At 44.2% G+C, this 25,072-nt stretch overlaps 1 protein-coding gene across 2 annotated transcripts in view; it reads left to right on the top strand.

Annotated features, from left to right (window-relative positions):
* Window positions 1-3,007: 3,007 nt before the first annotated feature.
* kat6a (K(lysine) acetyltransferase 6A) overlaps window positions 3,008-25,072 on the top strand; it is a 44,056-nt gene continuing 21,991 nt past the window's right edge. Inside the window, exons 1-3 of one of the 2 annotated variants that reach the window (XM_028577501.1) lie at window positions 3,008-3,176; window positions 4,577-6,079; window positions 24,814-24,922. In XM_028577501.1, the coding sequence (XP_028433302.1) occupies window positions 5,357-6,079; window positions 24,814-24,922 (832 nt within the window). In that variant the 5' untranslated portion in view covers window positions 3,008-3,176; window positions 4,577-5,356. Of the gene's footprint in view, window positions 3,177-3,231; window positions 3,300-4,576; window positions 6,080-24,813; window positions 24,923-25,072 lie in introns of those variants that run through there. The other variant, XM_028577502.1, reaches the window with a different exon arrangement.

The following is a 25,072-nucleotide window of genomic DNA, read 5'->3' on the forward strand; positions in this document are numbered from 1 at the left end:
TATGTTGCACGGGTGGTGGCACAGATTGACTGCTACTTACTCACAGCTGCACTTAAAATTCATATTTCCTTATTTTGTTGACAAAGTAAAAGGCATCAGCTGGAGAGGATGGATTTCCAGTTTTGCCTTTCACTTCCAGACTTCCATTAGATAATGTCTTATTTTTATGTTCCCCTCATTTAACCCTACATACACCTACCTTTTCCACAAGACGGAAGTAGTCAAAGTTGCCAAGGATCCAGAATGGGTTAATATTGAATAAGTTATGTGTCAAGAGGCCTTGTTTACTTGGAAAATGTCCCCTCAGCTGAAAACAATATGTCAAAATCCTCATTTACTGAATCTAAACAGGCAATAGATCGCATCCTATTTTAAGTACACTTCGCAGTAGGGGATCTGACATGTAACTACTAAAGGATTTAAAATAAAAACAACAGCAAAACCTATTTAAAGGCTGTGTAAAAAAACGTGTTCGCTCAAAATTAAAAATGTGGTTACAAAACCACAACAGCAACAACAATTGAACAAGCATGGTAATTGTAGCATGAAATGTTTTTTTAGACCGAAAGAAATGCCGTAAGTTTATTCGGCTTGGCAAACGTCCAGCTTTTAAACCGGAGGCAAGAAGAAGTGAAGCAAAGTAAGAGTCAGCAGGCCGGGAGAGCAGGAGGTGTTGCTGTCCATCAGGTGAACGGGGTGTGTGTGTGTGTGTGTGTGTGTGTGTGTGTGTGTGTGTGTGTGTCGGAGAGGGGAGGGGAGGGTTTTAGGGGGCAGGTGGACACTGGTGCTGGGGGCTCTGAGCCCCTAGCAGGTGGATGTTTAGAGAATAGAAATAAAAAAAGGAGGGATTAAGGGGATGAAAGGAAGCTAAGGATTACTTGTCTCCTTTTCTCAACCAAAGACAGAATACCAGCCAAGGGTCTCATACCAAAACATCTATTTGTGGGTGAGGGCAAAATGTATTTCCCAATGCACATTTTTCTTTTTCTTTTTTAACTATATACGTAGATGATCAGAAAGTGTTCATATTTGGGGGACCGATGTTTTAAAACAGGAATTGATAGGTGAGATTCTCCTTTATGCAGTGTAGCAGTGGTACCTGAGAAGTTCCACTAGTCTATGTTTGAAAAATAAAATTTGCAGCATACATGACCGTTATATTGTGCACAATTAATAATTATCCCATAACAATTTGTAACATCAAAAAAAAGGAGAGTTAACTCCATTAAGAATTGAATTCCTCCAATAACTGTAGAAGTTGACAGCACTCATTTGGAATAAGTAAAAGTCTTCAAGTTGTGCCTCTACCTTCATTTTTCTGACTGAAAATCAATATGATCTTATCACAATTACAGTGAAATGACTCCCTACTCTTCCACCCTCGCGCCCCACCCCGGTTAGTTTGTTTCTCTTGTTGTGTGTTGGTGAACATGGCCTCTGCTGTAGATCATGGCACACAGCATTATTTATTCATGGCCGGGAACGATAGATGCGCTGCAAGCTTCTCCTGAGTATTGTCCATCTGTTTGCTGGCCTACTGTACACACTAATGTAATATGTGAGTCCTCAGGAGGCCTACTAATAGCCATTCATGTGTTAACGCTTCACACTATTTATCTGTGTAATAACACTGCCGTTAATTATAATTAGTGCCCTGTCGTTGGTATGTGATTTATCTGTCCCTGAAGAAGTGCAAGATAAACAGTGAGTAAAGTGTGACCTTACCGATTTTATTTGATCACCACTGTGCTGACAGCAGTTCACCCTCTCACAAGACACCTCTAACATGGGAAAACCTCAGGTCTAATTGCTCCCTATAAGACACTCTATAATCCGTCTCTGAGGACTGCTGTACACATCATTTTACACAAAGCTGCAGATAATTTAATTTCCACCCAGGGAGCTTTCAGCATTAGCCTGTAATAGAAAAGGAAGATTGCTGCCAGATTTCCAACACGAGTGCCTCTGTATCACTATGATCATGAAATTGAAGCTGCAAAATCCGTTTTCCTATATTGATTGTTTTTCTTCGGAAAAGAAGGCTGTACTTAAGCTGCTCAAAATTTCCCTAAGGCAGATTCATCAATTACGGGACAACGTGTGATAATTTATCAATCCTTGTGCAGAACTCTGTGTGTAGTTTTGTTTTTTATATTCGGCAACATATTAGGCCTAAAAGTATCCCTAACGCATGTCGCCTATATTAAGTGCAAAATACTTTTCAGTTGAGCACAGTGCAGATTTAAATGTGATACCTTTACATTATTTTGCTTCATTTGTCACCAGATGCCATCATTTATGTTGCACTGAGAGCTGTAAAAAAAAAAAAAACTCCTTCATCCAAACATAAATTAGAAGGAAAATGTCTTAAACTCAGCTGTCATTTGATGAAATTTAACAGCGTGGCTCGGCTGCAGACAGTTTACATAATAATTTTCGAAAAGATAATACTCTGTTTCACAGTCTGACGAGCAATGCATTAGAAGACTACTCTGCATAGACAGATAATAACATTCTTTATCGTTTACTGTAATGCTCCAGATAGCTACACACTGCAACATCTGATCATCTCTGGGGACTGGATCTGTGTGGCTCTCTTCCCATCTTTATCTTAAAAAAAAAAAACACACAGCTGCTACAATAGACTGCAGTGTGGAGGGGTGTCTCACTTTGATCTTTAAATACCCTCTAACGTTAAGGCATGCTCATTGGCTTTGATTTATTTATTTTTTTAACTGCAGGGCAAAATGCAGACGCTCCCTTGAATCTCACCCTAGATGTAGTACAGCAGAGAATGCGAGAACACCTATCCTCTCTTTTTATTTTTTTTTTTCTTCCACCAACACCACCACCATCTGTCCCTTTCTTCCATTTCATGTGCTCAAGCAATATCCACACCCCTCTCATAGCAACAGCACAACGCCGCCGCCGCCCCCCCGCCTTGCAGTGCATTTTTCTTCCCCTGGATCTTCGCCTCGCACTATGCAGACGGTCCCTTGGCCCTGCCTGACGGTTCGCTGTGTTCCCCCCTCCCCCACCAGCCGTGCTCCTGTTTCACTCAAAGATGGCGTCGGCTCTAGAACCCCTGGTCTTTGGCTGCATTTTTTAGGCTTGTTGTTGTCTCCGTTTCGCACTGTTTTGGCACCTTCTCCTCGGCGGCTCGACACGAAATCCCGGTGAGTAGCAGCGGAAGCCGGATGGGGGAACCGTGAGATTTTTGTACACGGTCTCCTTTACCCGAGCTTCCCTCTCGGAAACCAGAACCGAACCAGCTCGGGCTTTCTGGGGAACCGCGAGAGGTAGGGGGAGAGAGGGGTACGAAAGGGATGGTGATCGCGGAGGTGGGTGGGGGATACGGAGGGGGGGGGAGCCGAGGCCTAGCTACTCCGCTCCAGCGGCCTTGTCTTCACCGAACCGCGGGGCTGTAGCGTTACGTGGGAGGGCGGTTGGTTCGAGGGAGGAAGTCAGCGAGGTGGGGACCGCTCGTAGGTACGCGTCTAAGCAGGCAGAAGCTCCTCGCCCATACCAAAGGCTGAGAAGGAGGCCCGTACAACATGTAATACTGCAGAATCCGCGGCTATGATTTCTTATTTTTTTTGCACTTGCCCGCTAGCCGAGATGGCCGTCTGCAAGTTGCATTGTGCCTTTTTACAAGGCCGCGGTCTCACGTTAATATCGGAATGACATTCAAAATGGTATTATTTGCTGGGTTTGCTGCGGTGTGTCGGTTAATATTGTCTGGAATATCGGTCGAAGGGGGAAACGTTGTCTTTTTTTTTTTTTTTCAGCTGAAGCGCTGGCTAACCCCTCGTTTCATGCTGTTTACGTTTCAGGTTAGCGAGCAACGTTAGTAACATAATTGTAACGTTAGCTCGTTGGTTAGCTAGCTAGCTTCTAACGTTAGCTTGCTAAACAACAGCAGTTAGCGGGAAGGCTTGTTGTCAGATACTTAGCTGCCCAATATCATATCAGTGAGAGTAAACAGCACCGCAGAAAACAGTTTGGCAATGCGGCAATTGACTAAGCTTTGATTTTTAGTTAGCCTCTCAGCTAATGTTTGCTAACAGTCTGTGTTTTGACTGCATCATGTTTACCTTAGCAACCCAACGAGCCCAATGGGCAACTTGCTGGTGTAGTTTTTAAGAAGATGTTGTTTACCCTTTTATCCCGCCTCATTTTCACCATTCTATGAGACACCTGTGCGGTTTCTAGTAGTCGTTAGAGGTTAAGTTACCTGTTTGTTTTGTACTATTCTGGCTGTGTATATCTGTGTAATATGAGAAGTGTATGGTTGTTTTGTTAAGCGATTCCTCTTTTTATTCTAATTTCCAGTTTGTTAGTAGTGCATTGTCAAACCTCATAGTGCTTTCTGAGGGCATGCATGGCTTTATTTATACATCTGTGTGACGGCACAGTTATGGTGTGTCAATGTTGTTTTCTCATTCAGACTCATCCTTTACTTATACTTAACTTTGTTGCAATGTTTTTTTCCTACTTTATCAACAGGTGTCACTTTTTTTCTGCGAGGCTTTCCTAACTTTTGATTCTCTGTGTGTTATTTTCTTTTTCTGTGCAGGCTATGTCAGCTACCGAAGCGCAGTAGGCAGGTGATCAGTCGTGGTTGCTCCCTGGGGTGAGATATCTCTTCCGTCCCAGAGCTGTGAAGCTCAGACCGCTGGAAGAGTAAAAGACAGCGAGAGCAAAGTAAGGACGAGGACACGTGGATGCAGGAAGAAAAGTCACCATCTTGTGGAATGTTATAATCTTCAGAATACATTTACTGTGTTGCCCTCACCATAATCATTGAAACACAAATTTCTTGGAGACCATGATCGTCGTTCACAACCCTCATTGAGAATTGGCTAGTTTGCCAGTGGCAGGAAACTGACTGAGCAGTTTTTATTGTCCGTCTATAGGTACTTTGCGACAGGCAAAGTGGGAATCACCTTATTTTTTTGAAGGCCCTTGTTATTGTCAACATCTACTCTACCCTACGTTGTGTGCATTGGGAGTTTAAGTTGAGAACAGACCTGCTACTTCCTCCACTCCCCCTGCTTCTCGCCAGGGACCTTCACCTGGCTGGGAGTGGGTGGTGGGTGGACTGCATTTTACCAGGTGCAGTGTGGGCTCAGGGGGTTTGTGCTATGGTCAGCTGCTCATTACCGTGCTGCTCATACTCAGCTTCTGAGGGACTCTCTGTGCGACCCCAGGACAAGGGATAATACGCAGGCAGGGGGCAAAGAACAGGAGGCGGCGCTACGGCGCAGGCCAGGTGTTTCCTTGGCTTACAGTCCCTTTTTGTGTGTGGTCATTGCGGTAAGGCGTCAGGGCCCCCGTGCCCACCCAAACCGCAGCCATGGTGAAACTGGCCAACCCAATGTACACCCAATGGATCCTAGAGGCCATCAAGAAGGTGAAGAAGCAAAAGCAGAGACCATCAGAGGAGCGCATTTGCAATGCAGTCTCCATGTCCCATGGTCTGGACCGCAAAACGGTTCTGGAGCAGTTAGAGCTCAGCGTCAAGGATGGTACCATCCTCAAGGTCACCAACAAAGGTCTAAACTCCTACAAGGACCCTGACAACCCAGGGCGCTTGGCTCTGCCCAAGCCCAAAGGTAGTGGCAGCTCTGGAGGAGGAGGTGGAAGTGGTGGAGGTGGAAGTAGTGGAAGTGGTGGAGGAGGAGGTGGAAGTGGAGGAGGAGGCGGCGGCGGCAGCAGCAGCAGCAGCTCTCACTCTCATTCGGGGAAGAAACCGGGACTCGACTGGAACAAGTTGATCAAACGGGCACTGGAGGGGCTCCATGAGCCCGGCGGCTCCAGCTTAAAGAACATCGAGCGCTTTCTCAAGTGCCAGGCTGATGTGGCAGCCTACTTGTCGGGCAGCGGCTCCATGGGGCCCGGCCTCTTCCACCAGCAGCTGAGGGTGGCCCTAAAGAGGGCCGTGGCTCATGGACGCGTGGCCAAGCAGGGTCCTCTGTTCCAGCTCATCAGCCGCAGCAGCTCCCTGGATGACGGCACCGGGACGGTGTCTCTGGAATCGCTGCCACCTGTCCGCTTGCTGCCCCATGAGAAAGACAAGGTAATGTCTCTCCATCTACATGTGCCTCAAACATGCATGTGAAGCTGTGTGCACGCACCTCAAACGTACACACAGTGATAAAATGCATGAAATAGTAAACACCTGGTCACATTTGTTATGGGCATTATCGGTACGTGAAATAGATATAATAATTATCATTTGGATGTTGCTGATAACTGTTGATAGCAAAGGTTTTAGTATATATACATTATGCTTGTAAAAAGATAAATGGGTGTAAAGCACTTTGGTCTGATATGTCTGATAAGCTCACGGATATCCTGTTGAAGTAATTGTAGTTGTGGCAATTGTGACAAGAAATGCAACATGCTCCCCAGTGCAAACTTTTTCAAGCAACAGAAAGAAAGTGAGTGTGAAAACACCCTCTCGTGGTCTTTTTGCAATCCACACAACATTCATTCTTCTTACATAATAGCTGCTGCACACCCAGTTGTGTCCGGATGTATCGGCTGGCAAAATACCCGAGACCATGTTTAAATTGGTCATGGCCTACAGGCCTGTAATTTACTACATCATAGTATAGACTTTGACTGTGTGAATTTTAGTTGTGCGTTTTCATCCAGCGTATGGTGTAGTGGTTTACACCAGATAGTGCATGGCAAAGTTATTTTGGAAGTGGCTGAGAAGGGTTGAGCATTGTGTGTAAGATCAGACAGATACCAGAGTGAGGATCTTTTCCAAAAACTGGAGTCTGCATCTCGCTCTGTGTTTAATACGTTATCAGTGTGTGTTAGGTGCCTTTGGTCCAGGCTACTAGAGTAGAATACCAGAGTGATTCTGGGTGGGTGGCTGGTGGGCCAGTTTTCAGCAGAGGAGGAGGTCAGGGGAGAGAGTCATATGGCTACCAGCCTAGTGTAGGGATTGTGGACCAGCTGCATAGCTGCTCCCTGTCAGGGGATGGGTGGGTGGAAGAAAGAAAGGAAGAGAGGGATGGGGAGGAACCCAGACAAGCAAGAGAGGTGGTCTGTAGTGGTGCCAAAGGAAGAGGCCTGGATGACGCAAGCTACAGGCCTCTGTAATGAGAGAGAGAGAGAGAGAGAGAGAGAGAGAGAGAGAGAGAGAGAGAGAGAGAGAGAGAGAGAGAGAGAGAGAGAGAGAGAGAGAGAGAGAGAGAGAGAGAGAGAGAGAGAGAGAGAACGAACAGACAGACATGCAGGCGACAGACGAGGAAACACACCCACTTTTGTAACCTGATCAGAGAGAGCAGCCTGCTAACTTCTAAGGGCCAGGGACATGTGTGTACACACACACTCGCATATCGAAGCATGCAAAGGGAGAACACAGAATGGGCACAGACATAAACACAAACTGAGTGCATTCTGGCACGAGACCACACACCCGCACCAGTTGACATGTCCTAAATCCTCTGCTTCAGAGGCCTGCGGACGGAAAAAACGTGCATTCTAACAACCAGCGTGTAAATAAACCCGTTGGAGCTACACACTACTATCCGCCACTCTCGTGGCCCATCATTGGCTCAAATGTCACTTAGGTTATCAGACAGCTGGTAGGGCTTCAGGGCACTAGATCAGCTCTAAACACTGTTTTGACTGGCTCCTGGCTTTAGGCCCCTGTGTGGGTGTGGGTGCAGGAGCTCCTTGTAAAGATGTGTACACACACACACACACACACACACACACACACACACACACACACACACACACACACACACACACACACTAGGATTATCCTAGAGAGCAGGCTGGAGTCACATGAGGTCTGCCTAACACAGTGACCTGCTTGGCTGCAGATGGCCAACTCTGAAGACGAACAGAGATCAACCTCCTCTTTCTCTCTGACTCAGCTACTGAACGGCCTGCCACTCTGCCTCACGGCACCAAATGAAAACCCAAAGTAATGCACACCTCAGTGTGAAATCAATGTTTGTACACGATTTGAATTCCTTTTTTAAATTTTTTTTATGTAACTTCACATTGCACCAGTAAATATCAGTCAAATTCAAACTAAATATTGGCAGAGAGTGAATTTTAGCACCCTGTTGCACCAGTGAATTTTTTTTATCAGTCAAAGATTATGAATTAAACGTGTGGACATGAATAGGGAGATTTTGTTGTTTGTGAGTCTCTCATTTTCAGGCTAGATGTGGCATGGAAAAACCGCTGCAGCAGTGAGAAAATTGACATTGTGTTTACTCCTCCTCCCCGCTTCTTCTTGTGATGTTGCTTTCATATATCTCTCCAGAGGATGCAACCTTATTGCTGCTCAATCATGTGTGTTTTCCGAGTGACTGTTGGCTTGTTCTTGATGTATGTGTTAGCCTGTGCCTGTGCCAAGTGGCATTATGCATCAAAGAGATAGAAACTGTGCGCGGTAGACGATCACTCTCCTCCGTTCCCCTACTCTTCCAACGGTGCATCATTGCGGTATTGCCCCGCATGATTGCTAACGGTTATGATTTCCCAAGGAAAGGGGGGGGGGGAAGAGTACAAGTGAAGGCACAGGGGGGAGGGAAATCAAAACAAATGGCCAAGCACTGGCTTTGACCCCATTTGCGGGGAGATTTGTGTACTCAACATGCTGATGTTTGTGTCAGAGCGCTCCATTCAAATGGGATCCCAGACCCTATTTTTGTCTCACCCTAATAGGGTGCCATTGCCAGGTCATGAAGGGGGAGGTGAATGGGGGAGTGAAGTCAACCAGGGGTCACGGATATATAGATGGCAAACCTCATTGCCTCCCTAAGCACCCGTTAGCAGTATGAGGCTACGGCCATTAGATTGGATGGGATGATGCTGAGCCTTTGTGTGTGTATATCCGTGTGGTTATATAGTTGTGTGTGTGTGTGTGTGTGTGTGTGTGTGTGTGTGTGTGTGTGTGTGTGTGTGTGAGTATGATGTTCATCCCATCATAATAGGCAAGAGCAGTCTCCCTGCCCCGCGGTTGCCCTCTCCTCAACAGCTGGAGCGGGGTGAACCAGAGTTCTCGATGTCGGCGCCCGGTGTCACGGCGAGGACGTGTGAAAAAAGTGGCTCGTGGAACAACATACACGCTCAGTCACACTTTCTGCTTGCGCACGGTGTTGTGGTTGCTGTCAGTTCCCTCCAAAACGTCCCACTGACCCCGTAACAGGCTAGCATTCTGCAGCTATTGGTTGCTTTGCTGTTAATGGTTGTGAAGCTGCTACATTGGCTTATTATGAACCATCGTGGATCTATTTAGTCCACTTTCCGATCAACCCCCACCTGTCTCTCTCCCATCACACACATTACCTCCGCTTGTGTTTGCTCAAGGTGAAGACATCATGTATCGTCACTCGGGTGACCGTGAATACAAAATGCCCTCAGACATCGATTATATGCCTCGGGTGCAACCTGCTTCTTTTTCTCCCTCTCTCTTCCCTTCCTTTCCATCCCCCATCATGTTGCCATCACAGGAGATGATTTTGTGTGTTCGCAGGATGGATGGAAAAATTCTCAGGAGTCGCACCACGCCACAGAAATGCTGGGGAAAAGTTGTGCGCAGTGAAATGGTCTCCCTTGACTCCCTATTGTCAACTCGAATTTCAGATTTTGGACTGATCCAATTTTTTTTTTCCGAGGAGGAGGTGAAGCGTGTAGAAATTCTTTATTTCGGCCTCCATTTTCTTGTCAGGCATCTGTTGTTTCCATTCTGCCAGAGCCCTGGCCTCAGTTGACCCATTATTAGTCCCCCAAAGTTGAAAGAGCTTGTTCCACTCTCTGATGGCACCAGCTTTAACCTCATGCTGCGCTGCTACCACAGACCCACTTCTTGTTTGACATTTAGCGGGACACACCAGCAGAGAAATGGAAAAACTAAAGAGCATTCATTTATTTAAAGGGTGAGTTCACACAAATCGTGCTGGACATATTTTCTTTTTTTCCCCTAAGGAGTATCTTTCCACTTCTGTTATCTGTGTGTATTTTTTTGTATCAGAGTACACAGCGCTCATAGTAGTTAAAAATGACATTTAAACTGTTTCCAGAAACGGTGTCCTCGACTTACTTACACTGTCATGGATATACAGTGCTCAGCATAAGTGAATACACCCATGCTAAAGTTGACTAACAAGAGGAATAAAAAATCATCTTTAGGAAATTGATCTTAATACCTAGAGATTGGCATGGTTTTATTTCAGTTAGCCTAATAGCTGGTTTGATTTGCATTGAGAGCTGATCTTATGGAAAGTACCCCATGCCAATCTCTAGGTATGGTGAAGGGTATGTGATGATTTGGGGGGGCTATTTTAATTCCAGAGGCCAAGGGGAACTTTAAAAATAAAAATCTGCCTGCCTCTATGGGAATTTAACATAGAGGTGTACTGATTTGTGCCCCCTGTATTTTAAGGAAGAACATTTATTTATTTACAATACATTATTCATTCACAAAGAAAATTGATATCCTTAAAGTTTGGATTTTTTTTTTTTTTTAATTAAGATCAATTTGTGAAAGATGATTTTTTTGTATTCCTCTTTTTAGTCAACTTTAGCATGGGTGTATTCACTTATGCTGAGCACTGTATTATAAGAACTGGATACAGCGTTCCTATGAAAGTTGCTCAGTGGCACATAAAGCCGTCATTGCCAAAAATGACCCGGATGATCAGCACTACTTTGCACTGTGCGACCCATAGAGCAAGCGCACCGGAGAACTCTGCACCCCGAGCCAGCCACTTCAGGTTTGGCACTCCGCTAATTTGAATGGGGATTAAATGATTCAATCACGCGGCTCTTCTAGACTTTCCAAATGTTCTCGGACCGAATGGATCAAATTCTGATATTGAAACGAGTCATTTCACGGGGCTTGTGACACTCCCAATTATTATTATTTTTTTAACTTTTCATCTAGACTGTCTTTTTGAAAATAATTATGATAAAAACTGTCCATATGAGCTCTCTGTGCTTCCTCTATGTTGATTTTGTAGCGGCGGCCCACCATGGCAAAATTTCTGCCACCACAGTATCAGAAATACGGCTGTACAAAGAATTTAGTCGGGGTTGCCTTTTTAAATTATCCTGCCGCTCACATTGCAATTTAACAACAAGTAGAACTATTCAGAGGTTATTGGGCCCGTCCAGTTTAACTCCACATACTGTTGTGTTGATGTAGTTTATTGTCAAAACGTTGGCTTTCTTCCGAGTCGACTATTAAACGAACAGCTCCACCTAAAACGTCAGACCGACCTGCCCCCCTGCTAAAAAAAAATCTTAAAGGAAACACTGGCTCTCTGTCTATCTTATCACAAAATACATGCTGGCTATTGTGTTCATACAGTGTGTAGTCTTAGCACCAGCCATCATTTGCCTATTTCAGTGAAGGTGTTCCAGTTTGACCCTGTTGGCTGCAGAACAACAACCAGGAACAGACGCTGCGAGCCGTGAGCCCATCCAAACAGCATTAGCAGCAGTAGTGTCAGCGCCCATGGGGGAGCACTTACCTCAAGCTCACCAGTGACTGTGATGTGAATGGCATTTGGCACGGGAAGTATAGCTGTGTGAGGCCTCGCGTATGGCTAACCTCACCGCCCCTCAAATAGAGCCAATGTGTTGAGCAGCTGTGGAAGTGACGGCTGGAGCCTGGCCAGGCCTGCTCCGTTTGATGCAGTGATTTAGCTTTGTGCTCCCTGGCTAACCTCGACCGTTAATGGAGGGTGATGCTTGGCTGAAAGGGAGCACACGTTGGCACAACACACGGCCTTCCTCGGGCTGTTGTAGATGTCACATTCAAATGTAGGCCAGTAACTTTCAAGTCATTGCCAGGCCAGCGAGGCTACAGGGATTTCAGATCTTCTACCGGTCAACTGATGTCACTTAAAGGACAAATCTGACGCAAAATGAACCTAGGGGTTAATGACACGTGTGTACCGTGTTCACCGTTCTCTGGGTTGTTTTCATGCTAATCGAATGTAACCAGTTTTATCGCAAACCGCTAATTAGCTTATAACGCTAGTCGTCGGGGAACGGGTAAAGTAAGAAGAAATCACTATTTCTACACCACTAACAAGGCTCAAAATAGCACCATACTTCCAAAGTTGCATAATGAGGGTCCCTACACGTAAACAGTCACAACCAGTCAAACGACAAACGCCGTGCAACCAGTAACGTAGCTCAAACGCAGCGTTCGGCGACTGGTCGTGACTGTTTCCCCGAGATGGCGCCTGCCTGTATACGTGAACGGTACTGTCTTTCTAAACTATCTTTTTAATAAACTGTCTGTACACTTACAAAGTTCTCAATGCTTCGGTTTTTATGTAGGGACCCTCATTAAGCTACCGTGGAAGTGTGGTGCTATTTTGAGCCTTGTTAGTGGTGTAGAAATAGACATTTCTTTTTACTCTACCCGTGGCCCGACGACTAGCATTATAAGCTAATTTGCGGTTTGCGATAAAACTGGTCCCATTCCCAGAGAACGGTCGACTCTGTACACGTCTTATTAACCCCTAGGTTCATTTTGCGCCGGATTTGTCCTTTTTAAACGTCCGCGCATACATGTTTTGTGTCCTCCTGTATGAAAATGCCGTGGTGTGGCGAGTTGAGGTGTGTCTCATGACGGTTTGTGCTTAGTGCCGTCTAACGACTACAAGTGCAAATGTGTTTGTGTTTGTGTTGTCTCTGCTTGCACGGTGTGTCCCCTAACGGTGATCAATGAGTTTGTGTTGGAGGTGGGGGGCGGCCATAAGGGAAGTGTGGTGGTGGTGGGGGATGCCGAGATTGGGCTCCCATGTTAATGAGATCCTTGACTTGAGACGAGACAAGGACAACAGCGGCGCTTTTCCCTCTTTCCTCTTTTCTCCCATTGCCTTTCATCCTTTCTGCCCTCCTCCTCCTCCATTTCTCCTGCTCCTTTCGTCCTTCCTCCATTGTTCTCTCCTTCCTGTATTCACTCTCCTGTCCTCTGTCTTTGGATAACAGAAGCCTTTTAATAGAGGGGAAACCAGGCCACCCCTAGTTGTTTTCTGTAACCTATTATCTCTATGCACAAGGTCTCCGACTGTGCTGCATGGTGCCTCAGCCCTCGGGTATTCATTTTGTCTTATGAAAACAAAACGAAAGAACTAAGCTGACATTGGAGCTCAGTGTTGTGCTTAAGTGAGCCATAAAGCATGAGTGGGTGTGTCAGCTGGGTCAGACTAGGGTACCTTCACCTGTCCATCTGTGTGTAGGCGGTTATTTAAAGAGGAACTCGTAAGACATGTTTTTGTGGCATTTCAAGTCCACCCAGCCGATGCGGCTAGTTGCTAACAGTTGCCACAAGGTGTGTCTTTTTGGCCCAAAGCAATGTTTTGTTCCTGAGCACTCCTGACGTTGGGGGAAGAAGAGCACATGCCAAAGCATGAACACACAGGCTAAAAATAGACAGACACACACACACCATAAGTCAAAAGACAACCATGAGTCTCAATAGTCAGTCGATGTAAGAAATTTCTAGTACGATGTTGTCGTGTAAAAGCAATCCTGGCAGTCAGTGCTGGCCGAGGTAGAAAAAGGCTGAAACGGGGAGGAAAACTGGCTCTCGGGAGGAATTTTAGGATCGTGTTTCACTTTTCCAACATCCCTGTCGTGGAGGGAGGATTAACGTTTCATTTTTTTTAGTATCTGTTGGGGATTAATTTACAGTGGCAGCCAGTAACCGAAGCTTCACTGTAACGTGCGTATCTGTGAAAGGCGATTCGCGTGCTCTTGGCTCGTGTTTACCCGAGCGCTCGCGGGCCGAGCGGGAGCAGTTGACCTCCTCCAGCGGGGAAGGGGTTAAGCGCCAGGAATGATTGAGGTGTTGGTCGCACGCAGGCTGCTCAGACTGCTGCCGCAGATTTTCTCTTTCTTTACACTTTCCATTTCCTTCACACTCCTGCCCTCTGGATTCTTATTTATGTCCTTGCTCTCTCTTCTTCCCCCCCACTCCTCTTTTCTTTCTTCTTGCTGCTGACTTCCATTTTTCTCCAGTGACTTTGTTGGTTTGTTTTGCAGCCCCAATATAGCTATTCTCATCACGCATTCAGGTCATTGTTAATGATTTGTTTTGGAGTCTTGCAGTACAATCCGGTAGATGATCCCCATTTTATATACTTTTACCTGTGAGAATGTAAAATGGTTTCAGAAATGGAGAACTAGTGCTTATACATTTATCCTCAAGGAAGACTCCATCTTCCTCTGTGCACCCAGCTCGTCTGTGCTTATCTGCCTCTCTCTCTTTGCTACTCATTCTTTACACCCTTCCTCTCTTTCTTTACCTCTTTCTTCCCCTCCTCCCTCACTCCACACCTTTTGTATCTCTTGCTCTCTCTGTCCCTGTGCTATTAGGTGGGTGGGTAGAGGGGTATGGGGGGGTGTTGGAAGGAGCCTGAGTCAGAAGGAAATGAACCCAATAAATCAAGCTCTTGTCCCTGTCTCCTCCATGCCCGGACCTGCTGCCTGCCCAGCTCTCTGCAGCTCATGTGCGTTCACGCTACATTTACATGCACAAAATATCTCGGTTTTTGCCCTTATTCCACAGAAAGACAATATTCTGATTAAGCTGTTTACATGGCTAATAAAGTGCATATTCCATTTATAATAGCGTTTACATGCAGCCGTGCAAAATAGGATTTTTGTTAAAATTTTTCCACCGGTGGCGGACTTGTATGACCCTCTTTATTCTGGGGCGGCTGTGGCTCAGAGGTAGAACGGGTTGTCCTCCAATCACAAGATTGGCAGTTCAAGCCCCGCCTCCTCCGGCCGCATGTCTGAATTTCACTACATTGTACTGTACGATTGGATGAGACTAAAAGTTTCTTCTTTCTTTCTCTTCTCCTTCTTTTCTTTCATTCCTTCGACGACCTTCTTAAAAATCGTTACGATGTTTGCGCATATCCAAATATCCAAAAACATGTTGATATCCAAGTCTTTTCATAATGTTTTAAAAATAGGTGTGTTTCTCCTTCCAACCAGAGATGTGGACTTTTCTTTTGGGCATGCATCTCTACCCCAACCTTCCAAACTGTTGGCTAGTTGGTTTGTGTACAACCACCATAGCAACGCACAAAGCTGACCGTAAACGGGCCAGAGGCCGTAAACTGGCTGTAAACTGTCTCAAACTGTGGTAAAAACCCTGATTGAGACGCACGTTCCGAATGAGCTGTATGCATGTCCAAAGAATGCTGCTAAAACCCGAATAATACCGGCATATCCCACGTCCTAATCTGAAAATACTAAATTTGGAATATCCAAACGGAATATGCTGTTTACATGACCTGTATCAAATTCAGAATATTGTCATATTTGGAAAAATGGTGGAATATCAGTGTGCATATAAATGTACTCCCTGTTGTCCTGAAAAAAACCTTGTTAACACCATCTTCAGTGAATGTCAGGTTGTTTTTCCCATTTTTAAATAAATTATTGGATTTTCCCCTGAGAGTTGAAGTAAACGTTATGACCTTAAGTGTGTGCTTTCTTCAAAGTTGTCATAATTTCCGAAATTTTACAATGATATAAAATATGCAGATTAGTATCTTCTCATAGTGTATCGTGCGTGGTCACCAGTGATGTGCTTGGGAATAGACTTCCTTTTTAAATGTTTTAGTTATTTTTGGCAGCTATCCTGTAAATTCATAGTAAGTGATAGACTTTATGCCAGTATGAGGGTATGTTGAGGAAAAAATCTCCTAACAATAAACAACATTTTTATATCAGTGCTTTGCCTTGTCATTATAGTTTGTTCATTTTTAAGATATCACATATTATCAAAGGCCAAGGCTAACTTCCTGCTCAGTGAATACTGTTGGGGGGGGTAAACCACTTTAAAAACAATTTCAAAACGTGCTATAACCATGTTACTCGCATAGCTCCCATTATCCTCCGTGACCCGCTCTCTCAGCCCATAGCTTCACTCGCTCAAAGCAGATAGAATGCGTGAAATAAAAACAGGACACGTAATTTCACTGTGTGCAGTTTTTAACTACGCTAACTTACCCTAATAGTGTGTAATGATGAAAAAAACACGGCTGTGTCTCAAATGTTGAACGTCAGTGTACGGGCTTATCTGCTAATGTTAGCTACTGACCGTTACCTTGAAACCATCCAGCAAATAGACGGTACCGTAGGGCGATTTAACGTCATCGCTCATTTTACACACAGTTTAACAACAAAACAAAGCGCTGAGTGAACATTTTTCATGTTGGTTTTGAGCAGTGTGCACCCCCACTAACATGGAAAACGGTTTTAAAACGTTAACTTTAAAAGAGTAACGTTAATACAGTGTAATATCAACATAGAGGAGACACTGTTGCTCCTTATAACCACTGAAACCTGTCAAAAAATCAAACCCAAGGTCCAATTGTTATGGACGCTTTCTGGCATTAAGCGTTTCTGCTTCACATTTTCAGCAGGGCAGCAGAGCGGCTGTGGGTTGACTCTCTACGGTTCTCATAGGATTTTATATGTCCTAATGTGAAAAAGTTTAACGTAGTTTAATGTACCTAAACAACGATCAGTGATCACCAAATTTCTCTCTCACATTGGTCCTCATAACCACTGAAAACTGTCAAAAATGTAGTTTAGGCGTCACGCGTGTGTTGCTTAGGCGGCCGCCTTAACTGCAAAGTGCCACGGGAAACCTTGACTGTGTACTATAGGGTTCCTATTTTGGTTCCTATTTTGTAGGAGAAAGACTGGCTGCTTGTGTCACTGACCAATGGTTGGGTACCGGCACAAACTACAGCTTCATAAATCTGTTGGATTAATTGAATCAACAACTCAACAGAAAGTATATGCTTAGTAAACGTAGTGTGCGTTACAGGCCTGTTAAGTTGCTTCATAATATTGAAAGCACATCCTATAAGTGAGAGTAATGATAACCGTTCCTTCACTCAGGTACTTGAACCTGGCAATGCTGGGGCATCTGTGTGTCAAAGGGATATTTTATACATAAGATGCTTGATTATGAAGTGTTTAAGTGTCTCGTTTCACAAAAGATTTGGCTTCATTGCGTCTGTAAAAGCATCCTTCTGCCCTCTGGGCATTTCTTAATGGTTTATTGTGTTCTAACTTTGAATAATTAGTAAGATAATTAGGCTTTTTGGATCGTGATGAACAGAAAAAGAGTGTCAAAGTGAAACAATATCTCTGATGGTTAGGCTAATCTGAATTAAGCACCTATGTAAAACACAACAAGTGCTTTAAGTTGTGAGTGCTGTGACACTTCTTAAGATTCTGTCAAGTTTAAGGAGGACTGGGAGTGAACAGCAATTTTCAAGTCCTGCCAACAAGTTCAGAATTGGATTGAGGTTTGGACTGTGACTCTCCACTCCAGGACATTGTTGTTTTAAGGCTTTGGTGGCGTGCTGCAGTGAAGCATCCCCACAGCACAACGCTACCATCCACGCAGGGTTTTGTTGTTCTTACACATACGAGTTTTGTTTAATGGCCAAAAGCTCCACTTTGGTGGCATCAGATCATAGAACCTTCTTTCATTTAGTCTCAGAGTCTCCCACTTGCCTGCTGGCAAACACCACCAGCCCAGATGTCATGTGAGTTGTTTTCAACAGAGGCTTCCTCTTTGCTGCTCTGACATAAAGCAGAGGATGTGGAAGCAGTCGGGCCACAGATGTCGTATGCACGTTGGCTGCTTCCCAAGTCTCTTATTTGACATCTCCTCGCTTGAACCGGAAGCTGTTCTAAGCCGCGATGAAGGAAACGTGAATGCAATGTAACTACCTGGGACGTTCCCACTGTCTACCATGAAGCCCTGTAGCTCCTTCAGAGTGTCACTTTAATTTATTTAGACTTTTTTTTTTTTATTGAAATTCGTTCAAAATATTTTCACTTTGTTGTTAGAACACACTACACACAGGCCTGAAATACACACACATGCTCAGGTCCTATACGTGCACAAATGGAGAGATTTCGGAGCGAGGGGACTGCGACTGCTGGACAGTTTTGGTGCCTTGCTCAAGAGCAACTTTGCAGTGCCCAAAACGATGTCTCCACCTACCAGTCTACACTTTGTACTTCGGTCTGTACCGGGACTTGAACTGGTGACCCTCTGGTTCCCAACCCAACTCCCTACATACTTCGCTACTCAGCCTGTGCCACAGTTCGATTTTTCCCTGATGAACACTATGTACTTGGTGGGGACAATATTCAGTTCCTAGTTGGAAATGGTCCTGTAGTTTGCTCTTGATTGGTACTTTTTAATATGCTTACATCAGATTTGTTTGCCATTTGTCTTCATGGCATCGTTTTTGCAACTGAATTGGCTTTGCCTCGGTTGAACCGATACAGAAGGGGGTATTTAACCTGATGATCTTCGTGATTCAACCCAGTATGTGACTTCAGAAAACAACAAAGTGACGAAAACAAGTTGCTGGTTACCGGTTATTTTGCATTTTTTTAATTTTAAGAGATTTGGTTTTTGCTTTTTAGTGTGATTAGGCGGTAGGGGTATGGCGAGACACGAGATTGGGTTCACAAGCACGAGATTTTAACACCATTTTAAAGAACTTAAATGGTGAAATTTTAATGAATCGTTTGCCTGAAAAATGAGAACTGTGAAATCTCTCAAATGGCTTTTCTCCTGTATTACTAACCTCTTCAGACCTAATAACTGCAGCGCCCCTCTCTCCTTCCAAACCCGTCCCCTACAACCTATCAAATCAAATAATTATTCATTTCTTACACTGCACTATAACTTTTATTCTTGTATTTGTATCTCATTCTTTTTTTAGCCTGTTTTATTTTCATGGCCGTTTTTAATTGCTCTTTAATGTTTAATGTAAATTACTTTTAAAGGAACACGGCAACTTATTGGGAATTTAGCTTATTCACCGTAACCCCCAGAGTTAGACAAGTCCATACATACCCTTCTCATCTCCGTGCGTGCTGTAACGCTGTCGGACGGTTCCAGCATTAGCTTAGCTTAGCACAGATCCTGCAGGTAACTGGTTCCAACTAGCCTACTGCTCCCAATTGTGACAAAAGTGACAATATAACGCCAACATGTTCCTATTTACATGTTGTGATTTGTAGAGTCACAGTGTGAACAAAAAACAACGTAACATGAGACACAGCCATCTTCTAACAGTAAACAAACCGGGAACTATATTCTCAGACAGGCTTGCTGCGAGCATATCACTCCGCCCAAGTACTATATTCTTCCGCCTGAGAATATAGTTCCCAGTTTGTTTACGGTTAGAAGACGGCTGTGTCTCATGTTACGTTGTTTTTTGTACACGCTGTGACTCTATAAATCACAACATGTAAATAGGAACATGTTTGCATTATTTTGTCACTTATTTGGAGCAGTAGGATTGCTGGAACCATTCACCTGCATGTCTTGTGCTGGGCTGATGCCGCTGGAGCCGTCCGACAGCGTTACAGCACGCACTGAGATGAGAAGGGTATGTATCGACTTGTCTAACTCTGGGGGTTACGGTGAATAAGCTAAATTCCCAATAAGTCGGCGTGTTCCTTTAAGTTGCCTTGTTGCTAAAAGGTGCTATAGAAACAAAGTTCTCTTGGCTTGCCCTACAACCTCAGCCTGTCAGTCAGTCACCAGGGCATATGAATGCTTTTGTCTTGTGCCAGTCAGTCAGTTACCAGGGCAAAAGAGAACACCGGTCTGCAGTGTTTCCCACCCAGTCCCGCGCGCGTTTTACATATTAAACGGAACTGACACTTCGCTGCAACACAAACAAATATATTTATTCACCTCTATTCACACATAATGAGGCATATTTTCAGTTTCAGTTCAGAAACAAAAAACCCAAAGTATAGAATGAAACCGTTCATAATGAAACTAATTGCATCTTTGCCTCAGTGGCAAAGTTGGCAGCCTTGCTGTGTGCATTTGATTTTTCTTGGCTTTTGGAAAAATAACTCCAAGGCTTGGTTATAGGGCAATTCAGAAAGAGGTGGCCCATTAATGCTGAGTAGCATAAACAGTCCATATATCATAAAAGATCGATACTTGGCGTCTGTGTAACGATACAGTATTGCCACAGAAAATATTGCGATACTGAAATATTGTAACGTTTTTAATCTCGCGGGACAAGATCTCGTCACACCTTTTTAACGAGCTGTTTTGGTCAGAAAATCCTAACTCCATCCACTGCTTTTTTTGTGGTGTTAAACAATAGAATCCAAAATGGTCAAAAGGAGTTTTATAGCCACCTTAAATCCCAGTACAACACTGTTACAGAATTTTAAAAGCACAATGCAAGATCCTCCTGCCGTTTGATGCTACCAAAATTAATTTGTGTAGAGTACATTTATGTCAACTGTCAATATCACAGCCAAGATTTTTCTGTTGAAATTGTGACCGTAAATACAAATTTGACTTACTTTTATATGCTGTATATTCGGCAGTAGACCGAATGTGTTGCTGAAAATGACTTGTGGTGTACACTGAGGTAGCAGTAATGGTGCGTTCTTTTTGTCCACTGAAGTTGATTTACGAGTTGTTTTCCGGAGTTACGAACCGGAAGTTGCAAAAAGAATGCCACCGAGGTCGTATATACCACTCGTCAAGTCGTCTGAACTCAGAGGACCCCGAGTTCGCTTTCAAAGATGGCTACGTCGTGCATCACACGTAGTAAACATTGTGGTTTTCTACAATTTTAAGCACTTTTGTCTTTTGTTGTAACCAAATGAAGAAGTCGTACACATAGCACTGTATACTGCTACCTATAGGCATGTCGCTACAGTATTTGCCCCCTTCCTCATTTCCTGTTCCTTTGCATGTGTGTCACACTTAAGTGTTTCGGAACATCAAACCAATTTAAACAAAAGTCAAGGACAACACAAGTAAACACAAAATGCAATTTGTAAATGAAGGTGTTTATTATTAAAGGAGAAAAAAAATCCAAACCATCATGGCCCTGTGTGAAAAAGTGATTGCCCCCCTTGTTAAAACATACTATAACTGTGGTTGTCCACACCTGAGTTCAATTTCTCTAGCCACACCCAGGCCTGATTATTGCCACACCTGTTCACAATCAAGGCATCACTTAAATAGGAGCTGCTTGACACAGTAAGGTCCACCAGAAGATCCTTAAAAGCTACACATCATGCCGAGACCCAAAGAAATTCAGGAACAATTGAGAAAGAAAGTAATTGAGATCTATCAGTCTGGAAAGGGTTATAAAGCCATTTCCAAAGCTTTGGGAATCCAGCGAACCACAGTGAGAGCCATTATCCACAAATGGCGAAGACATGGAACAGTGGTGAACCTTCCCAGGAGTGGCCGGCCGCCCAAAATTACCCCAAGAGCGCAGCGACGACTCATCCAAGAGGTCACAAAAGACCCCACAACAACGTCCAAAGAACTGCAGGCCTCACTTGCCTCAGTTAAGGTCAGCGTTCATGCCTCCACCATCAGGAAAAGACTGGGCAAAAATGGCCTGCATGGCAGAGTTCCAAGGAGAAAACCACTGCTGAGCAAAAAGAACATCAAAGCTCGCCTCAATTTCTCCAGAACACATCTTGATGATCCCCAAGACTTTTGGGACAACATTCTGTGGACCGATGAGACAAAAGTGGAACTCTTTGGAAGGTGTGTGTCCAAGTATATCTGGCGTAGAAGGAACACTGCATTTCATAAAAAGAACATTATACCAACTGTAAAATATGGTGGTGGCAGTGTGATGGTCTGGGGCTGTTTTGCTGCTTCAGGACCTGGAAGACTTGCCGTGATAAAAGGAACTATGAATTCTGCTGTCTACCAAGAGATCCTGAAGGAGAATGTCCGACCATCTGTTCGTGTACTCAAGCTGAAACGAACTTGGGTTCTGCAGCAGGACAATGATCCTAAACACACCAGCAAGTCCACCACCGAATGGCTGAAGAAAAACAAAATGAAGACTTTGGAGTGGCCTAGCCAAAGTCCTGACCTGAATCCTATTGAGATGTTGTGGTATGACCTTAAAAAGGCCGTTCATGCTCGAAAACCCTCTAATGTAACTGAATTAGGACAATTCTGCAAAGATGAGTGGGCCAAAATTCCTCCAGGACGCTGTAAAAGCCTCATTGCACGTTATCGCAAACGCTTGGTTGCAGTTGTTGCTGCTAAGGGTGGCCCAACCAGTTATTAGGTTTAGGGGGCAATCACTTTTTCACACAGGGCCATGATGGTTTGGATTTTTTTTCTCCTTTAATGATAAACACCTTCATTTACAAATTGCATTTTGTGTTTACTTGTGTTGTCCTTGACTATTGTTTAAATTGGTTTGATGTTCCGAAACACTTAAGTGTGACAAACATGCAAAGGAACAGGAAATGAGGAAGGGGGCAAACACTTTTTCACACCACTGTAAATACCGCCTCATTAGTTATTTTGTAGCTTGTGCAGCTGAAATTGGCTAGAGACGCACGGTTGCTATATGACAACAACGGCTTTAAGCCGAGCCTTGAGCAGAAAGCAGAGCAGTAGCCCAACGTTAATGTTAATCAAAACGTAATTTTCATGTATCAAACTGTGAAATGTATGTGTGTAATATGTCAATAACTGGGTGAATAGAATCCTAAATGTTACTAAAAATGTTACAAAAATCCATCTTTTCTCCGATTCGTAGTATTGTGTGACAAAAAGAACGCAACAACCCACGGTTACTTGTTTTCCGACATGGATGTGACGTCACACTCGAGCTACTAGTCGCGATTACAAGACAAAAAGAACGCACCATAAGCCACCACTTCCTCTCACGGCGTCCCGGAAACTTTCAAGGAGAGTCAACCCGTGGCCCCTCCCTCTTGTGTTTGTGCGTGTGAAGTGCACCTGCAGTGCTTCGGGGATGTGATTTTTCAACTTTATTGGACACACGCGTCCTATTTGATGCCTAACAACATATTAAGTCTTATCCTGCCTTCTGTTTGCCTGGACACAAACCTGGCTTAGTCCTGCGCTTGTGTGCATATCCGAGAATGTGTTTGTTCTTTGTCACGGAGTACACACCTGCTGGCATGGTTTGTGTTTTCGAGGACAGACCAGGGCCGGGGCGATCTCAAGAAAATCAAATATCACGACATTCTTGACCAAATACCCACATGTCGATATCGCAATGATATTTTAGGGGTTGACAAGAGACCAACTACAGCCATTAGTTCTGAAAAAAGTCATTAAAGATAATTTTTTGGGGCATTTTCAACCTTTATTTTGACAGGACAGCTGAAGACATGAAAGGTGAGAGAGAGTGAGAGGGGGGAACGGCATGCAGCAAAGGGCCGCAGGTCTGAGTCGAACCTGGGCCCGCTGCGTCGAGGAGTAAACCTCTATATGTGGGTGCCCGCTCTACCAACTGAGCTATCCGGGCGCCCTGAGAAAAGTAATTTAGTTAGTTTTGATGCTCCCAATTGATTTTACATTCACTTGATTTAGGTGGTGCCCAAAACTGCTTAGGTGCTCCCCCTAACCCTTATAATGGTAGGGGGAAAACCCTGAGAACAGCTAGTAAGTCTGGTAAGTTCAGAACATGACCTCATTGACTCCAGGCAGCCTTTAAAATCAGGAAAAGACAACACTTACCATATTACCTTATACAATATCCAAAACAATATCTACTCTCATATCACGGTATCGATATAATATCGATATGTTGCCCAGCCATAGGACAGATTGAAAGATTTATGCAGCACCAGGAATGAATGTCTGATGCCATGTTCCAGAATAAGTATCAAATGGGACATGTTGCAGTGGAATTAAACTCAGCCAGTGCAACCAAAGATACACCGAGAATAGCTTTTGATCACACGACATTGACACACGGTGGCAGCCTCTAACATGACACGCCACTTAAATTATACACGCTCCCTCATCACCGTGTAGCTCTCACGCTCGTCATTATCCTAAACTCTCTGTTCACAGATCCACATGCTCTGTGGTTTTCACTGTAGTTCTCCAGTCCGCTGTTGGCTTGTTAATGCACACAGCAACAGTCATTCACTGTGACAGGGCCACGTCGTTGTTTTCACTTGTACAATTAAGCTGTTAAGTTGACTGACGGTCTCAACTCCCCCCCCCAGACTCTAGATGTGTGCCGCACGACGAATGGAAGAATTTCTGAATCACCATGTGAAAAGGGTTACACAGTACTCTACCTTTTTTTAAATATGAGATAACACAGGGTTAGAATTTTGTACAGAACTTTGTTGGCAAAATAATGTAATTTTAAAGAATGGGTTGTAAATATTTGATAGTGTTCTGACACTAAACTAAATATGCGGAGTCGGGAAATGACTTTTCGAGCGTCAAGGTGGCGATTTAAATAAATATGTTCATGGGAGCATCTAGTGTGCGGACTCTGTATCCATCTTTAACTTGTTCTTCTGTCCAGCACCTAGTATTTATTGTCTGGATGGGCGCGCTTTTGTAAACCTTATTACAAATTAAAAATTTGAGGCGCTAGGTGAAAGGTTAAGGGACCACCAAAGTTATTACATTTCATCCTGAGGGGGACGTAAATGTATGTCCAAAATGCCATGGCAATATACAATAATTGTCGAAACATTTCATTTAAACCCTAAACATCAACCTCATAGTGGTGCTACAGAAAAACTCAAAAAAATGTCATTAGGATTCATCATCTGGGAACCATGGAATATCTTTACAAACGGACATTGTCATCCATAGAGCCATGCCATTTAGCATGGCTAAATATTACGGTTTTGGCAGAGCCACTTTGTTGTTTTGTCTTGTACAATTAAGCGGTTAAGTTGACTGATGTTCTCAACTTCCCCCCCTCTCTTTCTCTTCTGTCCGTCTGCCAGCCGGTGGCAGAGCCCATCCCCATCTGCAGCTTCTGCCTGGGCACCAAGGAGCAGAATCGCGATAAGAGGCCCGAGGAGCTCATCTCCTGCGCCGACTGTGGCAATAGTGGTGAGTGAGTGCTGCCCTGTGACCAGTAAGACCCCAGATCCTAGCACCATTTCAGTCTGTGACTTGGTTAAACTGTCCTAGTAACCACAGGGGAAAAGGATCCAATCAGCGGTTTGCAAAGTATAGATTGGTTGGAAGTGTGATTGGTTA

Source organism: Perca flavescens, chromosome 5, assembly GCF_004354835.1.
Source record: "Perca flavescens isolate YP-PL-M2 chromosome 5, PFLA_1.0, whole genome shotgun sequence".
Lineage (NCBI taxonomy): Eukaryota > Metazoa > Chordata > Actinopteri > Perciformes > Percidae > Perca > Perca flavescens.